Source organism: Macrobrachium rosenbergii, chromosome 7, assembly GCF_040412425.1.
Source record: "Macrobrachium rosenbergii isolate ZJJX-2024 chromosome 7, ASM4041242v1, whole genome shotgun sequence".
NCBI classification, from domain to species: domain Eukaryota; kingdom Metazoa; phylum Arthropoda; class Malacostraca; order Decapoda; family Palaemonidae; genus Macrobrachium; species Macrobrachium rosenbergii.
This window is the reverse complement of record NC_089747.1, coordinates 35,998,335-36,023,157: the sequence shown is the minus strand read 5'-3', so window position 1 is coordinate 36,023,157 and position 24,823 is coordinate 35,998,335. Positions and strand designations below refer to the sequence as shown.

Here is a 24,823-nt window from a genome sequence, read left to right as displayed (position 1 = left end):
ATCTGGCATCAGGAACCCACCAATACTGAGTTTTCACTACAAATTCTGGAAAAATATTGAGAGTGACAGATCCCCATCCCCTCGAGCGTTTAACGTCGAGGGAAGGACCATGTAGCTTGTAGGTTGCCAACTCTCTTCACCAATGCCAGGGCAAGCAAGAAGCAAGAAAACAGTCTTCAGAGTCAGATCCCTGTCTGACGACTCTCGTAAGGGCTTGTAGGGTGCACTACTCAGGCTCTGAAGAACGAGTCACACCCAACTCAGGGGGCCTGAGTTCCCTGGCAGGGCAAGACTGTTCGAAGCTCCTCACCAACATAGAGATCTCCCATGAGGAAGAGAGATCGATGCCTTTCAGGCAAAGGACCAGGCCCAGGGCAGACCTGTAGCCCTTAACAGCTGAAACAGAGAGAAGCTTCTCATGTTGAAGGAAGACAAGAAAGTCTGCTACCTGCTGAAGAGTAGCTCCGACCAGAGAGATACCCCATCTACGACACCAACCACAGAAGACGGCCCATTTCCCCTGGTACACAGCCGCAGAGGATTTTTGAAGGTATCCAGACATCTCAGTCACTGTGCAGCAAGAAAAGCCTCTCGCTTGCAAGATATGCTGAATAGTCTCCAGCCATGAGGTGACAGCGACTCCACATACTGGTGGTACAGCATCCCTCTACGAGTGGCTGGCATAGGAGGTTGTGCCAAGCAGAAATCTCTCTTGGTGCCTTGGAAAGTAGAGCTAGCAGCTCCGGATACCATATGGCATGTGGCCACTTGGAAGCCACCAGGGTCATTCTGAGATTTGGGTGATCATTACCCTGCTGATCACCCAACGAATCAGACAGAATGGAGGGAAGGAGTAAGCCTCGAGATTGTCCCATGGGTGTTGAAAGGCGTCTCCTGCTGCTGCCCATGGGCTCTGGGATGATCAAGCAGTACATCGGCAGCTTCATGTTGTTCTGGGTTGTGAACAGGTCTATCATTGGTTGGCCCCAAAGGATTAACAATCTCTCTGTAATGTCTGGATGTAGGGACCACTCTGTCCCTATCACCTGGCCCTGGCAACTGAGCTTGTCTGCCACTACAGTTGTTCTCTTGCCTGGAATGGATCTGGCTGACAGCTCTACCGAGTGTTCTACAGTAAACCCCCGGTATTTGCAGGGGATGCATACTGCACCCCCCCCCACCAATAGCTAAAATCAGCGAATACCTAAAACCCCTCAAAAAACACTTAGAACTGCCTATTTTGATAGTTTAAACACAAGAAAAACCCTCTAAAAATGCTTATATCTGAGTACTTTAATAGTTTTATCACAAAAAGTGCATTTAGTCATGAAAATGATTTGTAAATATAACAGTAATTAGTGAATATTTCTCACGGCCGTTGAACTTCAAAAATACTGTCCGGGTGAATGGCCTGCGGATGTAAACATTCCAATTTTTCCGGCCCCATGTACAGAATGGCATGAGGTGGGGCAGAAAATACAAGAATGATGAAGAAAAAATTCAGGCAGAGAGCGAAGAACAGAGAAATCCATGAATGTTTACATCCGGGCAGGCGGTGAGTCCCGGACAGTAACTGCCTGAGACCTTGTTGAAGTTACGGCGGTTTTTTACGCCTGAAAGTATCTCCTAAAGGCCAACTCATGCACAAACAGTAATTTAGATATTTCCATGAAAAATACCAGTGGAGCGTGAATAAGATACATTCCACAGAAATCCAATCGTCCCCTGTGAGCTTCGGGGGGTTGACATACCTGCACCATCCAGCTGGCAGCCCCCTTGTTAATAGGGCCCCTGTTAATGGCGGGGTCCATTCCCAGCCGAGCGCCACTAACCCAAAATCAGTGATAATAGCACTAATAACCTGCTTAATGGCACAGTTAACCAGATATTACCACTGCTAAGTGGAGATCGGCACAGCTGTTACGCAGAGATTGGTGCCATTTAGCGGATATCATCGCTGCTAACCAGAGATTGACACCGAAAATCTAGTTAATAGCATCGCTAGACAAGCTCTGTAAAACCAGATCACTGTTAACGATGCCGCCGGACAGTAGTTAACTGCCTAACCACCCTGTTTGAAAATTCAATGGCCGTTTCCAGCTTCGCTGAAAAGTAATTCCTAATGTAAAGGACCAATGGTTTGTATGTCGTGTCAGAACAAACAATCATTACATCCACATGTGTTATGTATATTTCTTGTTTCATCTGTTCTTGTACCATTTATTGGTGATGGAGCAGTCTCTTCTCCCTTGACATAATCACTGTTATCTATGGCATGGTACTCTTCTACTTCAGTGTTTTGGATATCTGCTTCCATAGCTTTTACTATTATTTTAGAAGATAAAGATATATTCTTAGCGTGTTTTTGTTTTTGTTCTTTCTTCATATCCTTTGTCTTTGGTTTAACCTGGTCCATCACAATTTTCCTGTTGCTTCTGTAGTAACAGCCTCCTGTGCTCCTATTTGCATTAATATTCCTAATGAGCTTGATAAATTATTATCCATATCATTTGTACCCGTTTCTTTATTCTTTGCCATTTTAGTTTTTTCTGTAGAGCAATAATTTCTTCTTGAGATTTACTCTCCTGTGCTCCGTTAATTCTATCTGTATGAGATTTTGTTTCATTATTGGTTCTTGTTATTGAAGAGGATGCATGTTTCTTAGACAGATCTTGAATTTCTCTCACTTTTAATTCTACTTCAGATTCTTTTATAGACATCCCTGTTCTTTCTTGTAATATTTTCAATTCTGTATTGTACATATAATACTATACAAGTACACTTTGGACCTTGATTGATGATCTTGCCCAGTTTACAAACTTTGGCCTACTACATTTCCATTGTGTGGCATGTTCGTTAGATCCACAATAAGCACATACAGGCAGTCCCCAGTTTACAGGGGAGGGGAGGGGGTTCTGACCCTGGCCGAGCGCTGCTAACCAAAAATCAGCAATAATAATGCCAAAATCGCAGTTCAATGGCGCTCTTAACCAGACATTGGCGCCGTTAACCGGATATCGGTGCCGAAACTTCGCTTAACGGTGCTGTTATCTGGAGGTTAGTGCCAAAAATCCGGTTAACGACTCACTAGCCGAGCCCCATAACACCGAAATGACAACCGATGCTGCTGGTAAGTGGGGACTGCCTGTGCAGTGTAGGTTCATTTCAACAATTCGTGTGCCCATATTTACTTTGATTTTGACACTGTAATGGCCTTGGAACATAAGGTCTTGTAAGACTTGGAATTTGGATCCGTCCTGTAGGACTGGGAAATTGGATTTGTCTCGCAGGACTTAGAATTTTGTGGCGTCTCATAAGACTTAGGACTTAGAATTTTGTGGCGTCTCATAAGACTTGGAATTTGGATCCGTTCCATAGGACTGGGAAATTGGATTTGTCTTGTAAGACTTGAAAATTTTATATCGTCTCGTAAGACTTGGAATTTGGATCCGTCCCGTAGGACTGGGAAATTGGATTTGTCTCGTAAGACTTGAAAAAAAAAGTATATCTTAGTTTTACCAGACCACTGAGCTGATCACCAGCTTTCCTAGGGCTGGCCCGAATTATTAGACTTATTTTACGTGGCTAAGAACCAACTGGTTACTTAGAAACGGGACCTACAGCTTATTGTAGAATCCAAACCACATTATAGCGAGAAATGAATTTCTATCACCAGAAATAAATTCCTCTAACTCTTCATCAGCTGGGCCTAGCGAGTGCTAGTCCACAGCTCTACTGACTCGGTAAGACTTGAAAATTTGATAAAGTCTCGTAAGACTTGGAAATTTGATGTCGTCTCGTAAGACTTGGGAATTGGATTTGTCCCATTGGACTTGGAAATTGCTAATAAAAAAAAAATTTTCCTGAGAGTGGCCCAAGTATGAATAATTTTTAAAGGAACAAACTACTCAGGCGATGAATGAAGATTTGGTAGGCACACGGAGAGGGAGGGGGGGAGGATGAAGGTCGTCCGACTCTCACTGACGTGGGTTATTTTTAGACATTGGTTGAATGAACCCTTCTGTTTACAAACACCATCTGGTCTCCTGACTGCTGGGAATTTCCTGGGATGGGCAGATAATAGTAAAATGTCCTTGTGATTTTCCCTAGAATCGGAGTTCAAATTTCACTTCCCTAACACCTGATTTGAGTTGTACTAATCTGAGAGAGAGTATTTCAGCCATGCAAGCTGATTTTCGTCTTGTCCCATGTGGGAGTTCGTCTGCGCCTAAATAACTCGCTTTCCGAAATGCGAAGTAAAATTTAACACAGAGGAATTTCTTTCGCACTATTCCTCGAAAAGAAAATGGTTAGCACTTGTTGTTTCCTAACTACCTATCATGAAAGGCATACATTAACAAAATCTAATATGGCGGTTCTCTTCTCTCAGTTGATACATACGTCCCTATTTCCCTAATTTCCCAGGAACAGTCACGATTAAAAAATTTCTTTGCTAAGATAAACACATTACTTACGTGGAACTCTCTTGGTCTGTTTTGGTACTGGGTTCGGAATTTGTCTCGCACTCAGCTTAGCTTTGCTAATTGCTGATTTGGCAAGTTGCATATGCAACAAAGCAACAACAGAGGGGGAAATGCAACTGCAAAACGAGATCTATAGAAAGGTCGCCATTTTTACGTATTTCCCTGGATTTCTAGATTTGTAGAATACCTTTACAGGCTGGCAACGGAACTTTATTTATTTGGTCTTGGAAATCTGACTATGTTAAGGGATATCATAAAAACAAAAGAAAAAAGGGATGATTCACATGAGCTTAGGGATCTACTTCATGAGGGAATGTTACGTAAACACTTTGGTTAAATTAAGTCATTATATTTACAAGAAAAGGATCAAAAGAAAATGGTTAAATGAATTATTAAGAGGCTTGCAAAGCCTGAAGATCTTCCTACTGGAGTCTTGAATGGTGGTAAGGCACAGTCCAAGATGAGTCCACAGCAAACTGTCCCTCTGCAAGAGAGAGTTAAACATTACACGCCAGTAAAGGAAAATATAACACATACAATGACTCGAGGCTGCACTGATGATGCCAAGGACTCGAGGAATGAATGAACACTTTACACTGGAGCACAAAACACTGGAAATGGCGCTGGATAAAATGGCACAAAGGATAAAGAGTAATACTGGCACTCAATAAACACTTCTAATGGCAAACTGTCGTGACTACAAGGTTTTTACTCATACTTTACCTTAGGGGAAGCGGGTCTCTGGCGAAGAATGATGAGGGGCAATCACACATGTGGCACTATAGAACTGGATTCAAGTCTGGAGTCTGGTGTGGACTGGGGGGGGGGGACCCCTCTCTCTCACAAACTCATGGCATCCTCCTGTGCGTATACGGCTAACTGCAACGATCTTCCTGTCCAACCTCCTTTTAAGGCATCCGCCAAGGGTAGGGGCCCCAATGTCGGGCCCATGTGGTGACTGGGCTGAAGATGTGTCACTTTCCAGGTGTTCCAACTATCTGCTTGTATCTCCCCTGGTATCCTGTGGAAAGACAATTCAGCCAGCTCAATCTGCCTTTAGAATGGTTGTTTTAAGCAGCTTAGTTGGGCTAAGCTGCTTAAGGGAGTGACATTCAGCATCTCATCCCTGCCCCTTTCGACTGTGCCATCTAAATCTCTGTCCCAGGTAAAGGAAGGGGACAGATCGGAATGTTGATAATTTTTATGTGTTGGTATCTAGGTCAACTGGGGTCGGCTACACAGCGATGATTCTACTCTCAATAAACTAAGGGCTAATAAAGGGTCGGCTACACAGCGACTTCTTGTTAGTTATAATAATATTATTTTCGTGACTAAACGTACTTTTTGTGATGAAACTATTAAAATATTCAGGTATAAGCATTTTTAGAGGTTTTTTGGTGTTTTGAACTATCAAAATATGCAGTTATAAGCATTTTAGAGGGGTTTTAAGTATTCACGGTTTTGAACTATTCGTGGGGGGTAGCGGTATGCATCTCCAACAAATACTGGGGGTTGGCTGCAAACCAGGTGCAGCCTGCCTGATGATAACTAGGCATGGGGTGTACTGTACATACCCCCAATCATAAAGAACAAAGATACAAAACAAACAAATATTTGAGACGACTCGGAAAACGCGCAATCACTACAACGGCTGCGAAGACAATGGACGAGGGTAGGTCCATCCAGGTCACACGTGACCCAGGTATAGTATTAAGATTTTGTTTTTCAGAGACGATTCAATAACAGCTAAAGAGTGGAAAGCATGAATACTCCACATATTTGAAAATGTAAGTTTGTATATGTGTCAGAACAAATGACAATGCAGTATCTCATCAGCACTATCAAGACCAACTCACCTAAATTAATGATAGCCACTTTACGTCCAAGTTCTCTAAGTACAGCACCCACAGCTTTGCAATATGTTGTTTTCCCACTACCAGGGGGTCCAAGGACCACCTGACCAAACAGCACCACCATACTGGTAACACCTGTCCATTCAGAATGCAAATAACATGTTAGAAATATACACATTCTTTTCTTGGGGTAGAGTGGTTGGGACCAATATCATCATCATCATTAATAACATCAGATTTTCCATTTAGTACAAAGATAAGTGTGTATAATCTTTACAAGAGCCCAAATCTATCTATGCAGGCATTATCAGGGGAACAGGGAATCCAGCCTTTGCAGTGAAATGGTCCAGTTGTAACTCTTTCTAGCCATGAGGCTGCCATTGATAGTTATATAATCCAACAAAGGACATCTGTCTCTTACTGTCAAAAGAATATCAATGATAATAATGTGTTGCGCTGATAAGTCTAAGACAATTTCTACTGGTGAGAGGAGTAATAATCCACACTATACTTCTTAACTATTTTTTGGCACAACCAGATTGCATTTTTACTTTTATGTACACACTAGACAGCATTTTCTGTGATGTTTTCCTTATCAAAAAATGGATCATATTGTCATAAACAATTTTATGTCAGTAGCATCAAAATGGTACAGTTCCTGTGTTATCATCATGGGTGACTGTCATGCCAGCTACTACTGCAATGATATGTGTACAATGTTTTTTTATACCAATTTCATTTATTTCTTATGGTAGCCTAATGTACTGCATGCCCAGGCCAATCTTCAGATGCACTACAGAAGAAAAAGAATAACTATCATCTGGCTATTGAAAATGCCAAGGTCTTTGGAGTCTGAAAATCTCTGGAGTGAAGTATCTGGTGGTCCAAAAACTCTGGGACTATCGAGAAGTCATGAAATGGACTATGTTATTACCTTGTTAGTAAGCTGGACAAAAAATATCTAATACTTAACTAACTGCACCAACAGAATTTAGAAACAAGCGCCTGAGAACTCCACACTGTGTGATTATGTTATGAGAATTAAGAAGAATCAGCAATTTTCAAAAAGCAAAATTAATTAATTTTGTGATTCCGGGCCTTTAGATTGGATGCCTCTGAGTAGTAATGGCATAAGCACGAAAATTATATACTCAGGTCAAATGAATGCATAAAAATTCTACCTGTAACTCTGACTATTACTACTGCTGTCAATGTTGCATTAATCAACTATATGAATACTCTATAAACCTTATTACTATGGCATTTCTATTGTTTGAGGTGCCTTCAATGTCATTCCACACCTTTTTACAGGCACCACTTACAACTTATTTAGGTTTTATTTAGATCTATCCAGTAATGTTCTGTAACTTCAGACTCCTTCCATTATTCCATAAAACTGAAAATGCAAAGCATTTCTATAGCACTGCATCATAAAATCTAATCTGTACCACATTATGAGCCCTCTCTAGAGGCTGGAAAGTACACTGAGAGCTGTGACTCAGATGGATTGGACATGCCATGGGAGGGGGGAAAGGAACAGTTACAAATAGCGGATATGGAGGCATAATAAAGACCATTATGGATTAGAGAACTAATTATTTTGCCAGTTAGTTTCCAAGACAGCCAGATGCACGTACAGGCAGTCCCCGGTTAACAGAAGGGGTTTCACTCCCAGCTGAGCGCCGATAACTGACAATCGCTGATAACTGAAAATTGCCGATAATTATGGTAATAAATGGTGTTTTGACATTGTAAGTGCCAATAAACCTGCTTATCAGCGCTGTGTTGCTTATTGGTACCGTTAACCGCTTATGGGCACCGATAACCTGCTTACCAACGCCAATAAATCACTTATCAATGCTGATAACCCACTTACCGACGCTGAATATTGCTTAACGTTGCTGAAAATCTGGTTAACGACGCTGTTAGCCAAGCACCGTAAAACCAAAATGCCATTAACCCTTAAACGCCGAGCCTCTATTTACAAAAGTGTCTGTCGTATGCCGGCGGCGTTCGGGAGTTAGCGCCGAAGCGGAAAAAAGTTTTTTAAAAAAATCACAGCACGCTTAGTTTTTAAGATTAAGAGTTCATTTTTGGCTCCTTTTTTTGTCATTGCCTGAAGTTTAGTATGCAACCATCAGAAATGAAAAAAATATCATTATCATATATAAAAATTTGAATATATGACAGCACAAAAAAAAAATTTCATATATAATTGTATACAAATCGTGCTGTGAGCAAAACGGTTAAAGCTAATGAGTTTTTTTTTGTTTTATTGTACACTAAATTGCAATGATTTTGGTATATAACAAATTGTAAAACGATCAAAGCAACACAGAGAAAATATTATCACAAAATGATGCATGAATTCGTAACGAGCGGATGTTAAAACAAGTTTTTTTCTAAAATTCACCATAAATCGAAATATTGTGCTAGAGACTTCCCGTTTGTTGCAAAATGAAGGTAATTGATTGAATATTACTAGACTGTAAGTGTTTTAGCTTACAATTAGAGTTTTCGACCATTTCGGTCGAGTTAAAGTTGACCGAAGGTCAAATTTTTTCTATTTATCGTGATTTATATGAAAATATTTCAAAACTGATAAAAGCTACAACCATGAGTTATTTTTTGTTGTATTCTACATGACACTGCGCACATTTTCATATATAACACTTTATGTAAGGCCTAATATAAGATGGTGCGAAAATTACGACAAGGTGACTAAAGAAATTCTGAGATTTTCAGCAGAGTTACTGCCGCGGAGGTAAGGATATAGTTTTTTTCAAAAATTCACCATAAATCAAAATATTGTGCTAGAGACTTCCCGTTTGTTGCAAAATGAAGGTAAATGATTGAATGTTACTAGAATGTAAGAGTTTTAGCTTACAATTGCGTTTTCGACCATTTCAGTCAGTGAAAGTTGACCTAAGGTTGAAATTTTGGCACTTATCGTGATTTATATGAAAATATTTCAAAACTGATAAAAGCTACAACCATGTGTTATTTTTTGTTGTATTCTACATGAAATTGCACATTTTCATATATAAAACTTTATGTAACAACTAATATAAAACAGTGCAAAAATTACGACAAAGTGACGAAAGAATTTCTGACATTTTCGGCCGAGTTACCGAGTGGACGTAAGGAAAAAGTTTTTTTCAAAAACTCACCATAAATCGAAATATTGTGCTAGAGACTTCCAATTTGTTGCAAAATGAAGGTAAATGATTGAATGGTACTAGAATGTAAGAGTTTTAGCATTCAATTGGGTTCTTCAACCATTTCACTCAAGTCAAAGTTGACCAAAGGTTGAAATTTTGGCACTTATCGTGATTTATATGAAAATATATTTCAAAACTGAAAAAAGCTACAACCATGGGTTGTTTTTTGTTGTATTTTACATGAAATTGCGCACATTTCCATACATAAAACTTTATGTAATGGCTAATATAAAATGGTGCAAAAATTACGACAAAGTGACGAAAGCATTTCTGAGATTTTCGGCAGAGTTACCGCGCAGACATAAGGAAAAAGTTTTTTCAAAAATTCACCATAAATCGAAATATTGTGCTAGAGACTTCCAATTTGTTGCAAAATGATGGTAAATGATTGAGTATTACTAGAATGTAAGAGTTTTAACCTTACAATTGTGTTTTTTTACCATTTCGGTCAAGTCAAAGTTGACCGAAGATTGAAATTTTGGCACTTATCATGATTTATATGAAAATATTTCGAAACTTATAAAGCTACAACCATGGGTTGTTTTTGTTGTATTCTACATGAAATTGCGCACATTTTCATATATAAAACTTTATGTAACGGCTACGGTGCAAAAATTACGACAAAGTGACGAAAGAATTCTGAGATGCGTCGCTGATGCTCTGTAGTGTGAGAAGAAAGAAATTCGTGCATGCGCGGCTGGGTAACGCTTGTAAACAAAACAACAGCGTGATCCGTGAACTCCCAGCACCCATCAAGGAGCCTGATTTAAAATCTTTTGCAAACTAGGCCTATAACTATTTCTCCGCGAATATTTAAAAAAACTTTTTGTAGTCGACATACCGTACATCCACTCGGCATCCGACAGATAATTTTAGTCGACGTATGATACGCCCAGTTGGCGTTTAAGGGTTAACCGACCCTGTCAGTAAGTGAGGACTACCTGTATTCCAATAACTAATTTCTATCCCATTCAGCATGGTCACTGAAACTACAAATTTATTACACTGGCACCATAAACATACTAAAAAGTAACTGATTTTCATACAGTCGACCCTCGTTAAGCCGGACCCCGTTAATCCGGATATCGGATAAGACGGACACCGAAGAGGGTCAGCCGATTTAAAATACGTAATGTTCAACCATGATTTAAGATAATTACTGTTCCTCTGCTCATCGCATACCATTTTCCTTTTTATTTACCAAAGGTAAAGAAAAAACTTTTCATATATATTTCTATTTTAAATATATTGTTCTGTATTTATACTGTACTAAACTGAAATGCTTTTAACTTGTAACCAATTTAACTTGCGCACAGTACGTACCGTCATTAAGAAACGCTATTGTCTGGAACAGTAGAAGTATCTTAGCCAATCACTGAGCATTAACAGTTTTACCTATCTGCTGCCTGACTGGTAGCTACAGTATGATGCTTTGAATGTTTTTTAGGAAAGAAAAGACATGACAAAGGTAAATTTTACGAAGGCAAAAGCTGAGTTACTGAGCAATACTTGTGTTTACGTGGCAAATGACATGTGAGAGAGAGAGATATTGCCAGTTCCCTCTAAGCAGCATAATTCTATCTGTGTTTACATGGCAAATGACACACACTCACACAGAGAGAGAGAGAGAGAGAGAGAGAGAGAGAGAGAGAGAGAGAATTGCCAGTTCCCTCTAAGCAGTGTAATTCTATCCATGAGAGATTAAAGAGAAGAATTTTGTTGTAAAGGCATGTCAACACAGCTTTATTAAATATCTTTTGAAGCAAAACAATATATATATATATATATATATATATATACTGTATATATATTTTGTTGCTGAAGAATCTCTGAACCAACAATTTTGCACTCAAGAAGGAATTCGTCTGTCACAACAGCACTAAGTTTAAACATTGCCATGATCATGATTATTTGACTGCTGGTGGCAAAAATTACTCAATAATTTGCTTTATATAATTATTTCTTCATGAAAACATCAATTCAACAATAATTTTAACTTTAATACATATAATGGTATGAAAAATCCCACAATAGTCTGTCATGGTGATGCGTCATCACCTGCGAATCCTATTCCCAGACCGTCCTCAGATTTACGACTGCAAACTGATGACGACGTCAGTAGCAATAAAAAAACAACCCTCTCCAAGATTTATATCATGAAATGTATTTTATAGTCTTATTGTTAAAATTCACAAGTTGAATTACAATTATTTTGATCATGTATATTTTTGCGTTTTACGGGATGTTTTTGTCGAAAACAAAATGTGTTAGTGAACTTATGGTCTTAATTGTCCCACTATTTTATTACAGTACTGATGATCTAAATCATCTAACATTTATTTAACAGTATATTAATATAGATAATAATAAACTATAATGAACAAATAACTACAATGAAAAAACATGAAAAAAGGAAAAAAAAAACTTGCTTTTCATTTTAGAGGCTCCACTTCTTTTTACTTAACAATTGTGTGTTCATGTCTCGGCCTAGGCATCTACTGCACATAAGCAGCTGAATTCTAGCATTTTTATCATGTTTTATTCTTCATTTTTCATCTTTTACCATGAGCTTTAATTCAAACGTTTCTACATTGGTTTACTATTCATCCTCTTTATAAAAATAATGACATACAGTATATTTACAGTATAGGTATATGTATAAATATCACCAGTTAAACAGCACTATCGCTTAAAACGGACGCCCTGGCCCCCCTATTAGTCTCTCTTAATGAGGGGCGACTATAATTCCCATTGAGGTTTTCAATCTGTAACTCACATTCACATGAGATATTTTGTCACCACTGCAATCGTTTTAGTGTCGCTGTCTAGTCTAAAGTCAAATCAAATTCAAATTAATGATTCAAGTTCCATTTCTAAGATTACCTGAATAAGATAAAAATACGTACCTTATGCCTACCAGCACTTATGTTCAACTATGGCATTAGCGACCTGGGAGACAGTATTATAATCCAAAACTGGCAGTGTTAAGGACAATAAAGCTGGTTTACCAATGCACAACTTTTCTGCTAATGAACGTACAGCCAATTTAATCTCTTCAGTTTCTGCACCTAGAATACACCTGTAGAAATTTAACATTAATGTAGTGGCAAACCCCTATTTTGTCCTTATATTGGCACCTCTGCATGTCCTGGAGCTTTTTGACAAAAATTCAAAATAAACTGTAATGAAAGCAAAAATGTTTTTATCCTAAAATAATTTTTTATAGTAAATTGCATTTTTCCTAGCTATACATACCTGAGGTCCTTTACATTAGGAATTTCTTACAGCACAGCTGGAAATGGCAGTTGAACTTTCAAACAAGGTGGTTAGGCAGTTAACTACTGCCCAGGAGTCGGGAGTCATCCCCCCAATTTCAATTTGCCTTTCGGCCCAGGTGTCAGATTGAGGGGTGACATGAGGTGGGCATGAAAATGTAATGTAAGGGACCTCAGGTTTGTATAGTCAGGAAAAATACAATTTATTTTAAAAATTGTTATTTGTTCTGGCACAATATACAAACCATTGGTCCTTTACATTAGGAAGACTCACCGGTTGAAGGGAGGAATCTGAGTGAGTCTCTGTGAACTGACTGGAGTTCACCACACCCGGGTTCCCTTCCTGGTCGACAGAGCAAGGAAGGGAAAACCAGCCACTGACAAATTGATCGGGTTATACGAAACGCAAGATCAATTGTTAGACTTCTGGGCCTTTTTGTATGAATGAGGAAGACATCATTTCATAAAAAAATAGGCTGGGATGAAGCTTAAAATGTCAGCAACAGTAAGGCAAATACAAGTATCAGGTTTGTCTCATTGTCATGATCTCCTTCCTATCCTTACTAGAGGAAGGAATGGGTTTGCTTCTATGATCCTGAAAAGAAATAGAACAGAAGCTCAAAGTGTATGCTTACTTGCATCAACCGCCAGATCCAGCATGTAACAGCTTGAATCCACTCTGCCCGCAGGAAGAGAGCCAGGATGGAGAGAAGGAGAGGCCAGTCACTCCCACACTCATTCTAACATCCACAATCTCACATCTTAGGCGAGATGCAACCCTGTCCTGTTAAAGAAGCCGGGTAAGCTACACAACTTGTTGAGCAGCCACCACCACAGGTCTCAAGGAAAAGGTGTCCAAGGACTTAAGGGCAATATCCCGAACGTAGAAAGAAGTGAAGGTGGTCATTTGATACCACATCCCTACTTTCAATACCTGAGGAACCGACAGGTTCTTCCGGAATGCGAGGGGTCAGACCAATGTTCCAGACTTTGTGAGCTCCCAAATGGAAGGTAGCGGTGTAGTCTTCTCCAGCAGGGGAGTACGCTATCCTAATGGTCTTACGAAGCCAGAAAGAAATCGTGTTCTTGGACACCTCTTTCTTGGTTGAGCCAGCGCTAACAAAGAGTCACTGACACTCAGGCCGGAGATGGCGAATTTTCTTCAGACAGCACAGCAGCACTCTAACAGGACACAGCAGCACCTCATCTGGGTCATTACCTAGGAAGTCCTCTAGGGAGGGGATCGTGAAGGACTTGAACCTAGTGTCAGGGACTGACAGATTCTGAGTCTTCACTACGAAGTCCAGGGTGAAATCGAGCGAACTGATCGCCATCCCATCAAGTGTTTAACATCAAAGGAAAGTCCATGAAGTTCTAATCTCTTCATCTATGCCAGGGCTAGCAGGAAGATGGTCTTGAGGAGGGTCAGATCCTGGTCTGATGACTATCGTAAAGGGTCATAAGTTGCACCAGTCAGGCTCCTTAGAACGAGAGTCACCCCAAGCAGGGGGCCTAAGGTCCCTGGGTAGGCAAGACCTATCAAAGCTTCTCATTAGTTGAGAAATCTCGAAAGAAGAGGAGATATCTACCCATTTCAGCTGCAAGACTAGGCTGAGTGCAGCTCTGTAGCCTTTTACAGCTGAAATGGAGAGATATTTCTCTGGGTGAAGAAAGACGAGGAAGTCCACAACATGCTGAACAGTAGCTCCGACCAGAGAGATACGACATCTACGACACCAACCACAGAAGACGGTCCATTTTCCCTTGTATACCACTGCACAGGACTGCCTGAGGTGTCCAGTCATCTCTGCTGCACGACGCAAAAAGCCTCTTGCTTGCAGGAGATGCTGGGTAACTGCCAGCCGTGAAGACACACACAGACTGCACTGCCTTGTGGTAGAATTCTACATGGAGTTTACTCAGCAGGTTGGGCCAGGGGGAAATCTCTCTTGGTACCTTGGAAAGAAGAGCTAGCAGGTCCAGATACCAAACAGTCTGGGGCCATTTGGGAGCCACCAGAATCATCCTGAGATTCGGGTTGATCATCACTTGGCTGATCGCCATGCGAATCAGACAAAACGGAGGAAAGGTGTACACACTGAGGTTGTCCCATGGGTGTTGGAAAGAGTCCCAGTAGCAGCCCATGGGTCCAGCATGACCGAACAGAAGACCTGAAGTTTCCTGTTGTGCCGGGTGGCGAACAGATCTATGACTGGACGCCCCACAGGTTGAACAACCTCTCCGTAATGTCTGGGTGAAGGGACCACTCTGTCCCTATCACCGCATTCTGGCAGCTGAGCTTGTCTGCCACTGCATTCCTCTTGCCTGGAATGTACCTGGCTGACAGCTCTACCAAGTGGGCCACAGCCCACTCGTGCACCTACATCGTCAACTAATGAAGCGGAAGGGACACCAGGCCCCTTGCTTGTTGACGTATGCCACTACCGTGGTGCTGTCACTCTTCAACACCATGGAGTGTCCCATCACTTGATCCTGAAACTCTTGGAGAGCCAGGATGGCCGCCTTGAGTTCCAGGATGTTGATGTGAAGGTGCTTGTCATCTCAGTGCCACACTCTTGAAGTCAGCAACTCCTCCAGGTGTGTGACCCATCCCTCAGTCGATGCGTCCAAGAACAAAAGCATGTCCAGTGGGGGAGTATGCAGGCACACTCCTATTAAGAGGTTCCTGTCATCCACCCACCATTCTAGGTCCTCTCTCACCTCCCCAAAAAGAGGGATGAGAAAGGACTGGGGGTCTCGAGACTGGGACCAGTACTCCTTCAGTCATCACTGCAGAGACCGAAGGTGTAGACACCCATGAGGGACCAGCTTCTCCAAGGATGACAGGTGACCAATGATGACTTGCCATTGCTGAGCTGGCTGCTCCTGTCCAGACAGGAACAGCTGTGCTGCCTTCCTGAACCTGCAAATATGAGATTCCAAGGGGATGACTCTTGCTGCAATTGTATCTATCAGCATGCCCAAGGACTTTATCCTCTGCTTAGGGGTGAAATCTGACTTCTCGAGATTTATCACAATCCCTAGATGGTGGCAAAACTCAAGGAACCGATCCCTGTCCTGAAGCAACTGCGAGCAAGAGCTCGCCCGGACCAGCCAATCGTCGAGATACCTCAACAGATGTATCCCATGCAAATGGGCTCAAGCTGACACTAGGGTGAACACTCATGTGAACACCTGGGGAGTGGTCGAGAGCCCGAAACAGAGTGCCCTGAATTAGAACACCGTCTCCCTGAGGATAAAGCGAAGGTACTTGCGGGAGGATGGATGGATGGGTATTTGGAAATGCACATCCTTCAGGTCCACCTTAAGCATGAAGTCGTTCTACCTGATGGAGGCGAGCACGGAACGAGCAGTCTCCATCGTAAACTGTCCCAAGGAGAGCGTAGCGCTCCACCCAACCGAGCAAGGCCGATCTCGCGAACACGATCAGGGACTGGGTGGAGTCGAGTGCGCAGCTGGCTGGTGAGAATCTGTGCTGTCCTCTTGATGGGACCCAGTCTTCTTCGAGGCCGGAACCTCTTGAGAACACTGCACAGGGGACCTCCTCTCTGTCTCTCCAGATGCTTGGACTCGAGAGACCGAAGCACCAACCTGGGAACCTGGCTTGACACTAGAAGCAGTGCCAGCAAGCAAAGCCAAGACACCTGCATGGCTTGGCTTGTTCTCCCGTCCTGTGCCCGAATTGGCACAGTGAGCGGACTCTCTGATACTAGTTCGGGATACCCAAACTCCTTAGAGACCTGGGTACTCGGAGTGGCTTGCAAACAAGCACCCAACACAGTGCCAGGCTTCGAAGCGGACTTCTTTGGCAAGGCAAAAGGTGTGCAAACTGAGGCTTGCATGCTCAAGGCTCCCAAACGCTAGACCCAGGGGTTAGCGATTTGGTTCCCTGACACAAAGGTTGGAAAGAGCCAACAAGAGATCCCACTGCTTCCCCTATGGAGGGAGGCAGTCTCTTAGAAGTCTCAGGACGGGATTTCTTAGCGGGCGGGAGAGACAGCCTTCTTCTTCGACCAACAAGCCTCGGAAGAAGGGGAGGAGATAGCAGATGACGACGGCAACAAAACGAAGACAAAGACAACGACACCTTCCTAGACCTCTCCTTCAACTTCCTCTTCATCATCTTCAGGATGGCGGTCAAATCCCCCATCCAGGAGGGAGCAGCAGATGTCATAAGAGCAGCCGGGGTGGCCAGGGTAGCAGAAGCAACCCCAGCTGTGGGTACGTCATCTACGGGAGCAGTGACTGGGGCAGCTGGGGCAGCCAATACAGCTTGGGAGTCAGGGAAGCCAGGAGCAGTGACTAGAGCAACAGGAATAGCCTGGGCAGGTGGAGGAGCCAGGGCAGGCCAGGAGCCAGGGAAGCCAGGAGCTGCAACTAGGGCGACCAGGATAGCCAGGACAGGTGAAGCAGCCAGGATAGCTCAGGAGCCAGCGAAGCATGGAACAGCAGGAGCGGAAACCATCATGTGAGGGAGGTGGAGGTCACCATCATAGAAGGTCTGGGTTGGGACAGCGGGGCCATGGTGAAACCAGGAGGCAGAGGCACTATGTGCTGGGATGCAAGGAGGGAGGTCACCTGGGTCTCCAGGTGAGACTAGACAGTTACCGGCTTCTTAGCGAAGGCTGTCATGATCACAGTACTGGTGGTAGAGGTAGCCGCAGCGTGGGTTACCACCGGAGCGCCAATGAGATGGGACAGGAGGCCCTCCAGGGATGGAAAGCCGGAAGGACCCAGGAGGAGCCAGGGTGCTCTCAAGTCCCTAGCCTGCTTCCCCAAGAAAGCCTCTACTGCTAAACCTGAAATAGAAAAAGTCGGGTTAATGGAGGGAGTTGCCTCTCGCTCTGGGGGGGAAAGTTTCACCCCTGGGGTGAGAAGAGGCCCCCAAGAAGAGGTAATCCTGATCGTCCGGCCCCCCCTGTAGTTCCAACACCTGATGAAACAAGTGAAGAAGACAAAGGGGAATCCTCTCCCGAAGGAGAGGCAGCCAGAAGGGAAAGTTTGCCGGGAGAGAGAAACGATCCTGAAGGGTTAGCTACTAAGGGAGTCATCAGGGGTGTATAACCCTCAGATGCCGCTTTGGAAGGCTTCGTCTGAACTGTTTCCTCCCTTCAAACTTCCGCCTAATGCTCAGCTGACCAGGAGCAACACTCGGCACAAGTAAATTCTCTAATACACAAACCCCCCCTGCAAGAGGAGCAAAGGGTGTGCAGGTCCACATCAAAATTAGATCTGAAGCTACTACACTTCTTCCTGCCAACTCCAGGACACACACGCTGGGGGAAGGCGGGCTTACGAGACTTATTACCTTCGTGGGCTTGCATTCCAAACACCCAAAGCAACCATACAAGGAAAAAGAGAAAGATCCCAACAAGAAAAAACAGCTCAACGACAGTCAGGGCAGAGAGGGAAGAAACACGTCTGCACCGCACGACGGCCGAAAGCAAATTGGAATATTTACACCTGGGCAGGCAGGATTCCTGCCTCCCGGACAATAGTTAACTGCCTAACCACCTAGTTTAAAAGTTCAACAGCCGTTTCCAGCTGCGTTGTAAGTAATTCTTAATGTAAAGGACTGATGGTTTGTATATCGAGTCAGAACAATAATTTTTTTTCTTCTCAATTAATATTTCAAGATGCTTTGCATTAACATTATATCACTGAAATTCCCTTTCATGAACTGGCCAACCCCTAAATATGACAAATTTTTAAGTAATTTGTATTTTTCCTAACATACAAACCTGGTCTTTACAAGTGGGAAATAACTTTAAGCAAGCTGGAAATCCAACCGTTAAACTTTTGTAAGGTGGTTATGGTAACAGTTACCAATGGTAGGGGCAGAAGTACATACCGCCTACCAAGTCAGTCTGCACTCAGTTCTAATCAGTTTATCTTTCGGCACAGGTAAGAGAATGAGGGGTGGTAAGCGGTGGGCCCTTTCTGTAAAGATCTCAGGTTTGTATGTTAGGAAAAATACAAATTACTTTAAAATTTTGTCATTTGTTCCGACACGAATACAAACCCTCGGTCTTTACATATGGGAGAATTACTTTTGGAGGGAGGATTCTGAGTAAATCTCTGAGCTGACAGGTAGTTCAGCTCACCTGGGCACTCTCTTCCTGGTCATGAAAGAGCAAAGGAAGAAGACTGTACCTCTGGCCTACTGAACAGGAGAAATGTTCAATCATCAGGCTTCTGGGCATTTCGAATTAAAGGAATGTAACAGCCTTCAATCGAAAAGGTTTGGATGAACCCACATTGTCTGAGACTATAAGGCTGAGAATAACCAACTGGCTTGCTCATGATCAGTGCCTCTCTCCCCCTGCTAGAGAGAAGGAAGGATTTGCATTTACTGATCCAAATAGAGCTAGATTATAAATAGGATACTCAAGCCATCTAGATAACCTGCATGCACACCAGTCCAGCACATGACAGTTCATTCACTGTTCCTCTGTTCACTGGAAGAGGAAGGAAGTCAGGAGAAAAGGTGAAGGCCAGTCCCATGCACAGTTTCTTCCAGCTGCATACCTTAGGCGAGATGCGACCCTCAAGAGCTGGGTGAGCTACACGACTTGTTGAGCATCCACCATAGGATCCAAGGAAAAGGAGTCCAAGGACCTAAAAAGATGATGAATGTGATCTGCACGATTACATTCTGCCCTAGTACTTGACCAACAGGTTCTTCCTGAACGTGATGGACAGATCGATGACCCTGGTAATGGGATAATAGGACACCGAAGGTTGGTACTGTACTCCTGGCAAGCCTACAACAGCCCAGATGTCTTTTGAGCCTTCGACCCTGAAACAGAATAAGATGACGTTGCCTCTTCCCTCAGAGGGGAGGAAACCTCCCCACCCCGAGAGAGCGGGGTACACAAAGAGAAAATATCTCCTGACCCCTCTTCCAAAACCCAAAAAGTTGAAGCTATGGAGGAATGGGAAGGGGTAAAATCTTCCAAGGAAGAAGAAGCAACTGGAGGAAGAATGCACAGATGGAACCAGAAGGAGACTGAGAAGTGGCCAGAGAAGGAGGAGAACACCCCTTCCAGGATGGTACCTTCTCCCTCCTCTGATGCTTCCTCTTGGCAAAAAACCTCCACTGCGGGCCAAGAACGACATTAAGAGAGGGGAAGGGAGAAAGCCTTCGACTCATACCCCCATCCCCCCCCGAGACAGGGCAAGAAACAAGACAGGAAATCCCAATGGTCCTGGAGAGCAAGTTGGGACCAAACGCACTATCAAAGATCTTGCAACATTAGCCTCCGTGTTGAGGGAGAGGGGGAAAGCTTATCAGGTTTAAGCAAGCAGTACCTTTGTATGAACTGAATATGAAACGTCGCCTGGAAACCCGAAAAAACCGTCTTGTCTCAATCCTCTCGATCTACACATCTGAAAGACTAATACATTACAACATTCCACAAAATTGTGTAGTTGAAAATAAAAAACTGTTTGTTCATGAAAACAGAATACACAAAACAAACACCAAGGAGATAGATGATGGGTTTGTGTAAATATGAAAAGGCAACAAAAAAAAAAATAAGTAAAAATGACATATAAGGAGAAAGTCTCCAAAACTTGAGCAGACTTTGTAGCAATAATAAGTGAATACAGTAAACCCGCCGTATTCGCGTTCTCATGATTCACAGACTCACCTGTCTGTGGATATCTCTATGGAACATATATATACATTATTCACGGAAAACTCGCCCATTCGTCTTATTTTTCACTGAGAAATATTCACTAATTACTGCATTTTCATATAATTTTCATGACTAAATGCACTTTTGTGATAAAACTATTAAAATACCCAGGTATAAGCAGTTTTAGCTTTTTTGTGTTTGAACTATCAAAATAGGCAGTTCTAAGTGTTTTTAGAGGGGTTTCAAGTATTCATGCATTTTTGCTATTCGTGGGGGGGTAAGCATCCCCCGCGAATACGGGGGTTTTACTGTATGTCATTATAGAAACAGAAAAACATGTTGGAATGTCTCAATATATCAATATACTCAAAGTATAAACAAAAAACATACACAATATATCAAAACAAATACAGTCAACCTCCTGTATTCACTATAGAGGGATGAATAAATTTGTTTGTATCTAGCATTTCCCAACGTTTTGAGAGAGAGAGAGAGAGCGAGTGTAATTGTCGTTGTGAGTGGTTCGGTTGTTGGAGTTCGTTTACGGCGCTGTCTGTCTGTCTGTCGGGAGTTTTTCGGTTTTGGGGAAGTCTTGAGTAGTTGAGGTCCAACCTTGAAAGTGAACGGGCAGTTCGTCTGTTTTTTTGTCTTGGATACCGGTACCGATATTGATGGTGCATGTCTCTTTTTTTCGTTCGTTGTTGGTGGTGTTTGTTTGCAATTTTGTTTTGTGGTTTTGTGTGCTGTGATTGGCAACCGTGGACCTTTACCCATCTCCAGCAACCGAAGATCAGGGTGAGTGTTGTTTTGTTTGTGGGTTTAAATTCCGCCCCACCACATTATATTTGGCGCCCAACGTGGGGCTGTTGTATAATTGCTATTAGGATCGTTTGTGGTGGCTAGAGTGAGAGTAAGAGGTCAGGATGAGTGAGATAGAGAAACTGAGAGAGGAACTCCGGGTGGCTAGGGAACTCCAGGGTAGGCTGGAGGAGGAGAATGGGAGGCTGAGGAGTGAGAATTTGGAGTTGAGGAGTCAGTTGGAGGAGATGGGGAATGCTAAGGAGTGCAAAAGAAGAAATGAAAGGGGAGATGAAAGAGTCAGAAGAGAGAATGGAACACAGGATGGTAGAGAGGATGGATAAAAAGTTGGAGGGAATGATGAAAAGTGTGGAAGAAATGGTGAAAGGTATGTTCAAGGGTGTTTTTGGAGAAGGGGCTGTTGGAGGCAGGTCCTCTGGAACGTGTGAAGGGGCAAGAGAGAAAGAAAAGGAGGAAGAAGCGAATGGAAGCTTGAGTGATGAAAGTGATGTGGAAATAGGAAGTAAGAAACGAGAGAATGAAAGGCAGGGTAAGGAAAAGGGGAATGAAAAACAAGGGAAGGAACAGAGGGAAAGTAAGGATAAGTCAGGGGAAGAAAAAGGGAAGAAGGGAAAGGGAAAGGAAAACGGTAAGAAGGGTAAGGAAATGGGAAAGGCAGGAAAGAAGGGAGAGGGTGAAGGCAGTAGTGATAGTGAGGTGGATGGAGGTGAGTGGATAAAAGTGGATAAAAAGAGGGGGGGAAGAAGAGTGTAATGAGTAAGATGAATGTAAGTGCGGAAGTGGACTCTGTATTCGGAAGAGGGTATGAAAGGACAGAGTGAAAGTAGCGAAAGTGAGAGTGAAAGCGAGAAAGGAGTGAGAAAGGCTATGTATGTGAGGGAGGTACCCCGGTGTGAAAGGTATAATGAGTATGGAAGTAGGGATGTGCATGATTTCTTTAGGGAGTATGAAAGGTTTTGTCAGGATAAGTATGGGGAAAGTAAGAGAGTGTGGGCACGAGAATTAGGAGAATATTTGACTGGGTTTTTGCTTGATATGTATAGGGTTATTATGAGTGTGGGAGATGTTGAGTATGACAAGGTGAAAGCTAGACTAGTTGAGCAAGCGAGGCGTATGAAAGCGAGTGTTAAGTATAAGAGGAAGAATGAATTTGATGAGGCAAGAATGAAAGCTGGGGAAACCTTGTCACTGTATGCTTGTAGGCTGGAGACGTTGGCAAGGAAGAAGTTTGGGGATGATGGGATAGATGAATGTAAGGAGTTTCACGGAAGTTGTTAGGGACAGTGCCAGATGGAGTTAGAGAATTTGTGAACTTGAAGCGGAAGGAGAAGAAAAGATGGACGAATGAAAGGTTGACTTGGGAGAAATTTCGGAAATTGTAGAAGATTATGAGCTTGACAGGGTTATAAAAGAGAGCAGAAGTGTAAGTGTAAGGGCTGGGGTAGATGAGAGAGTGCCAGAGTTTGGAAGCTTTAGGGATGCAGTGTTGAGGGGCCCAATGAGAATGGCCGATAGTGTAATAGATGGGAGTGTAAGAGCAAGTAATGTGGAGGTGCCAGTGAGGATGAATGGTGGGTTTGTAAGGGAACAACGGGTTGGACGGGTTAGGGATAGTAGTGTACAAAGGGAAGGTCGATGAGTGGAAGTCGATGAAGTGTTTTAGATGTGGAAAGGAAGGACATACAAAGAATGAGTGTAGGTGGGCTTTAGGAGAGTGTTTCGGGTGTGGGCAATCGGGACATTTGGTAAGGGAGTGTACGAAAGATAGGGGGGTTAAATGCTACCGGTGCGGACAGGTGGGTCATATTGCTAATGGTTGTAGAGGTACCCGAGTGAATGTAATATGTGGCAACTGTGGTAAGAATGGGCATTATGCGAGAATGTGTTCAGAACCGAGAGCGAAGTGTGTCGAATGTGGAATGGAAGGGCATGTATCAAGTGTATGTAGACAAAAGAGGGTGACTGTGACAGTGAATTCGGGAAACTGAGTGTGAAGGGGGTTCAAATGGGTGGATCCTTCAGGATGCAAGCGGTGCGTGTGATGCATGTACGTGAGGGGTTGTTGCATGAGGATCAGCAATTTGTTTTGATAGAGTATGGTAGGAAACGTAAGAAAGGGAAGAACGTAAGTAAAGTGAATGGTCGTAAGTTGTGTGATAGGGGTGTGAGTGCCATAAGTGGAAATGAGTGATAAAGCGTGTAATACGGATGAATGGGATGGTATGAATAGAACGTATAGCATATGCGGGTTTGATATAACTGAGTTGACTGAACGTAGGGGTTAGTGAACGGTTGGAGGTGAGCAAAAGTGTAAGAGTAAGAGAGCGTAGCAGTAATATGTTAGTGATTGAAAGCATGAATGAATCGTTGCAAGAATTGGAAAGGTCAATGAGCGAATGGGATGGGTTAGTTGAAGAATTGGGGAGGTATTTGGGAACGAGTTAGAGGGTATAGATGAGATTGTGGATGAAATTGAGAGTGGTAATAGTGAAGAGGATAGCGTGAATCTGAGAATGGAGGAGAAGATGTGAATTTGAATGTTGCTAGAAGAGAGAATGATTCTGAGAGAATGATTACGTGCCCATGAACGCAATCTAGAGGACCTGCTAGTGAGCATCCGTGGGTGTTGCGTAAGGCGATTTGAATGCAGTGTGAAAGGTGTTGGTTGGGAAATGCTAAAAAGGGGGGAGAATTATAGAGGGATGAATAAATTTGTTTGTATCTAGCATTTCCCAACGTTTTTGAGAGAGAGAGAGAGAGCGAGTGTAATTGTCGTTGTGAGTAGTTCGGTTGTTGGAGTTCGTTCTGGCGCTGTCTGTCTGTCTGTCGGGAGTTTTTCGGTTTTGGGGAAGTCTTGAGTAGTTGAGGTCCAACCTTGAAAGTGAACGGGCAGTTCGTCTGGTTTTTTTTGTCTTGGATACCGGTACCGATATTGATGGTGCATGTGTCTCTTTTTTTTTCGTTCGTTGTTGGTGGTGTTTGTTTGCAATTTTGTTTTGTGGTTTTGTGTGCTGTGATTGGCGACCGTGGACCTTTACCCATCTCCAGCAACCGAAGATCAGGGTGAGTGTTGTTTTGTTTGTGGGTTTAAATTCCGCCACATCACGGGTGATACATATCACTAACCCCTGCGAATAGCTCAAATGTGCGAATACTTAAAACATTTTTATAATAACATAAAGTTCTATACACCTATTAAGTAATTACAAAGCTAAATATTCTACCTTACACGATAACTTTTTTAAATTTTGTGGTAGCGCTTTTTAATTGTTTTACCTAGGTGACAGCCCCGCCCTCTACGGGGAACATTGGCACAACACGGCAGCCGGTCGACAATTCGTTTATGCCCTCATGTCCATGAGAGGGGAGGAGGGATGGCTCCAAAATAGTATTTACTTTATCATAAAAATGTCATTTTTATATAAGTAATTTACCAAGTAATTAGAAAGCTGAATCCCACACTGAAGAAGAGAATCTGTGCCACCAAGTTTGTTGGAATTTGTAAGTGTG

General features: G+C 42.8%; 1 protein-coding gene across 8 annotated transcripts in view; it reads right to left on the bottom strand.

Annotated features, from left to right (window-relative positions):
* The window catches only part of LOC136840301 (GPN-loop GTPase 2), a 185,331-nt gene that overhangs the window by 93,132 nt on the left and 67,376 nt on the right, over positions 1 to 24,823 (bottom strand). For all 8 annotated transcript variants that reach the window (XM_067106997.1, XM_067107002.1, XM_067107000.1 and 5 more), the window contains exons 4-5: positions 12,465 to 12,637; positions 6,341 to 6,472 (exon numbers count right to left, since the gene is read on the bottom strand). In XM_067106997.1, the coding sequence (XP_066963098.1) occupies positions 6,341 to 6,461 (121 nt within the window). In that variant the 5' untranslated portion in view covers positions 6,462 to 6,472; positions 12,465 to 12,637. The remainder of the gene's footprint in view (positions 1 to 6,340; positions 6,473 to 12,464; positions 12,638 to 24,823) is intronic.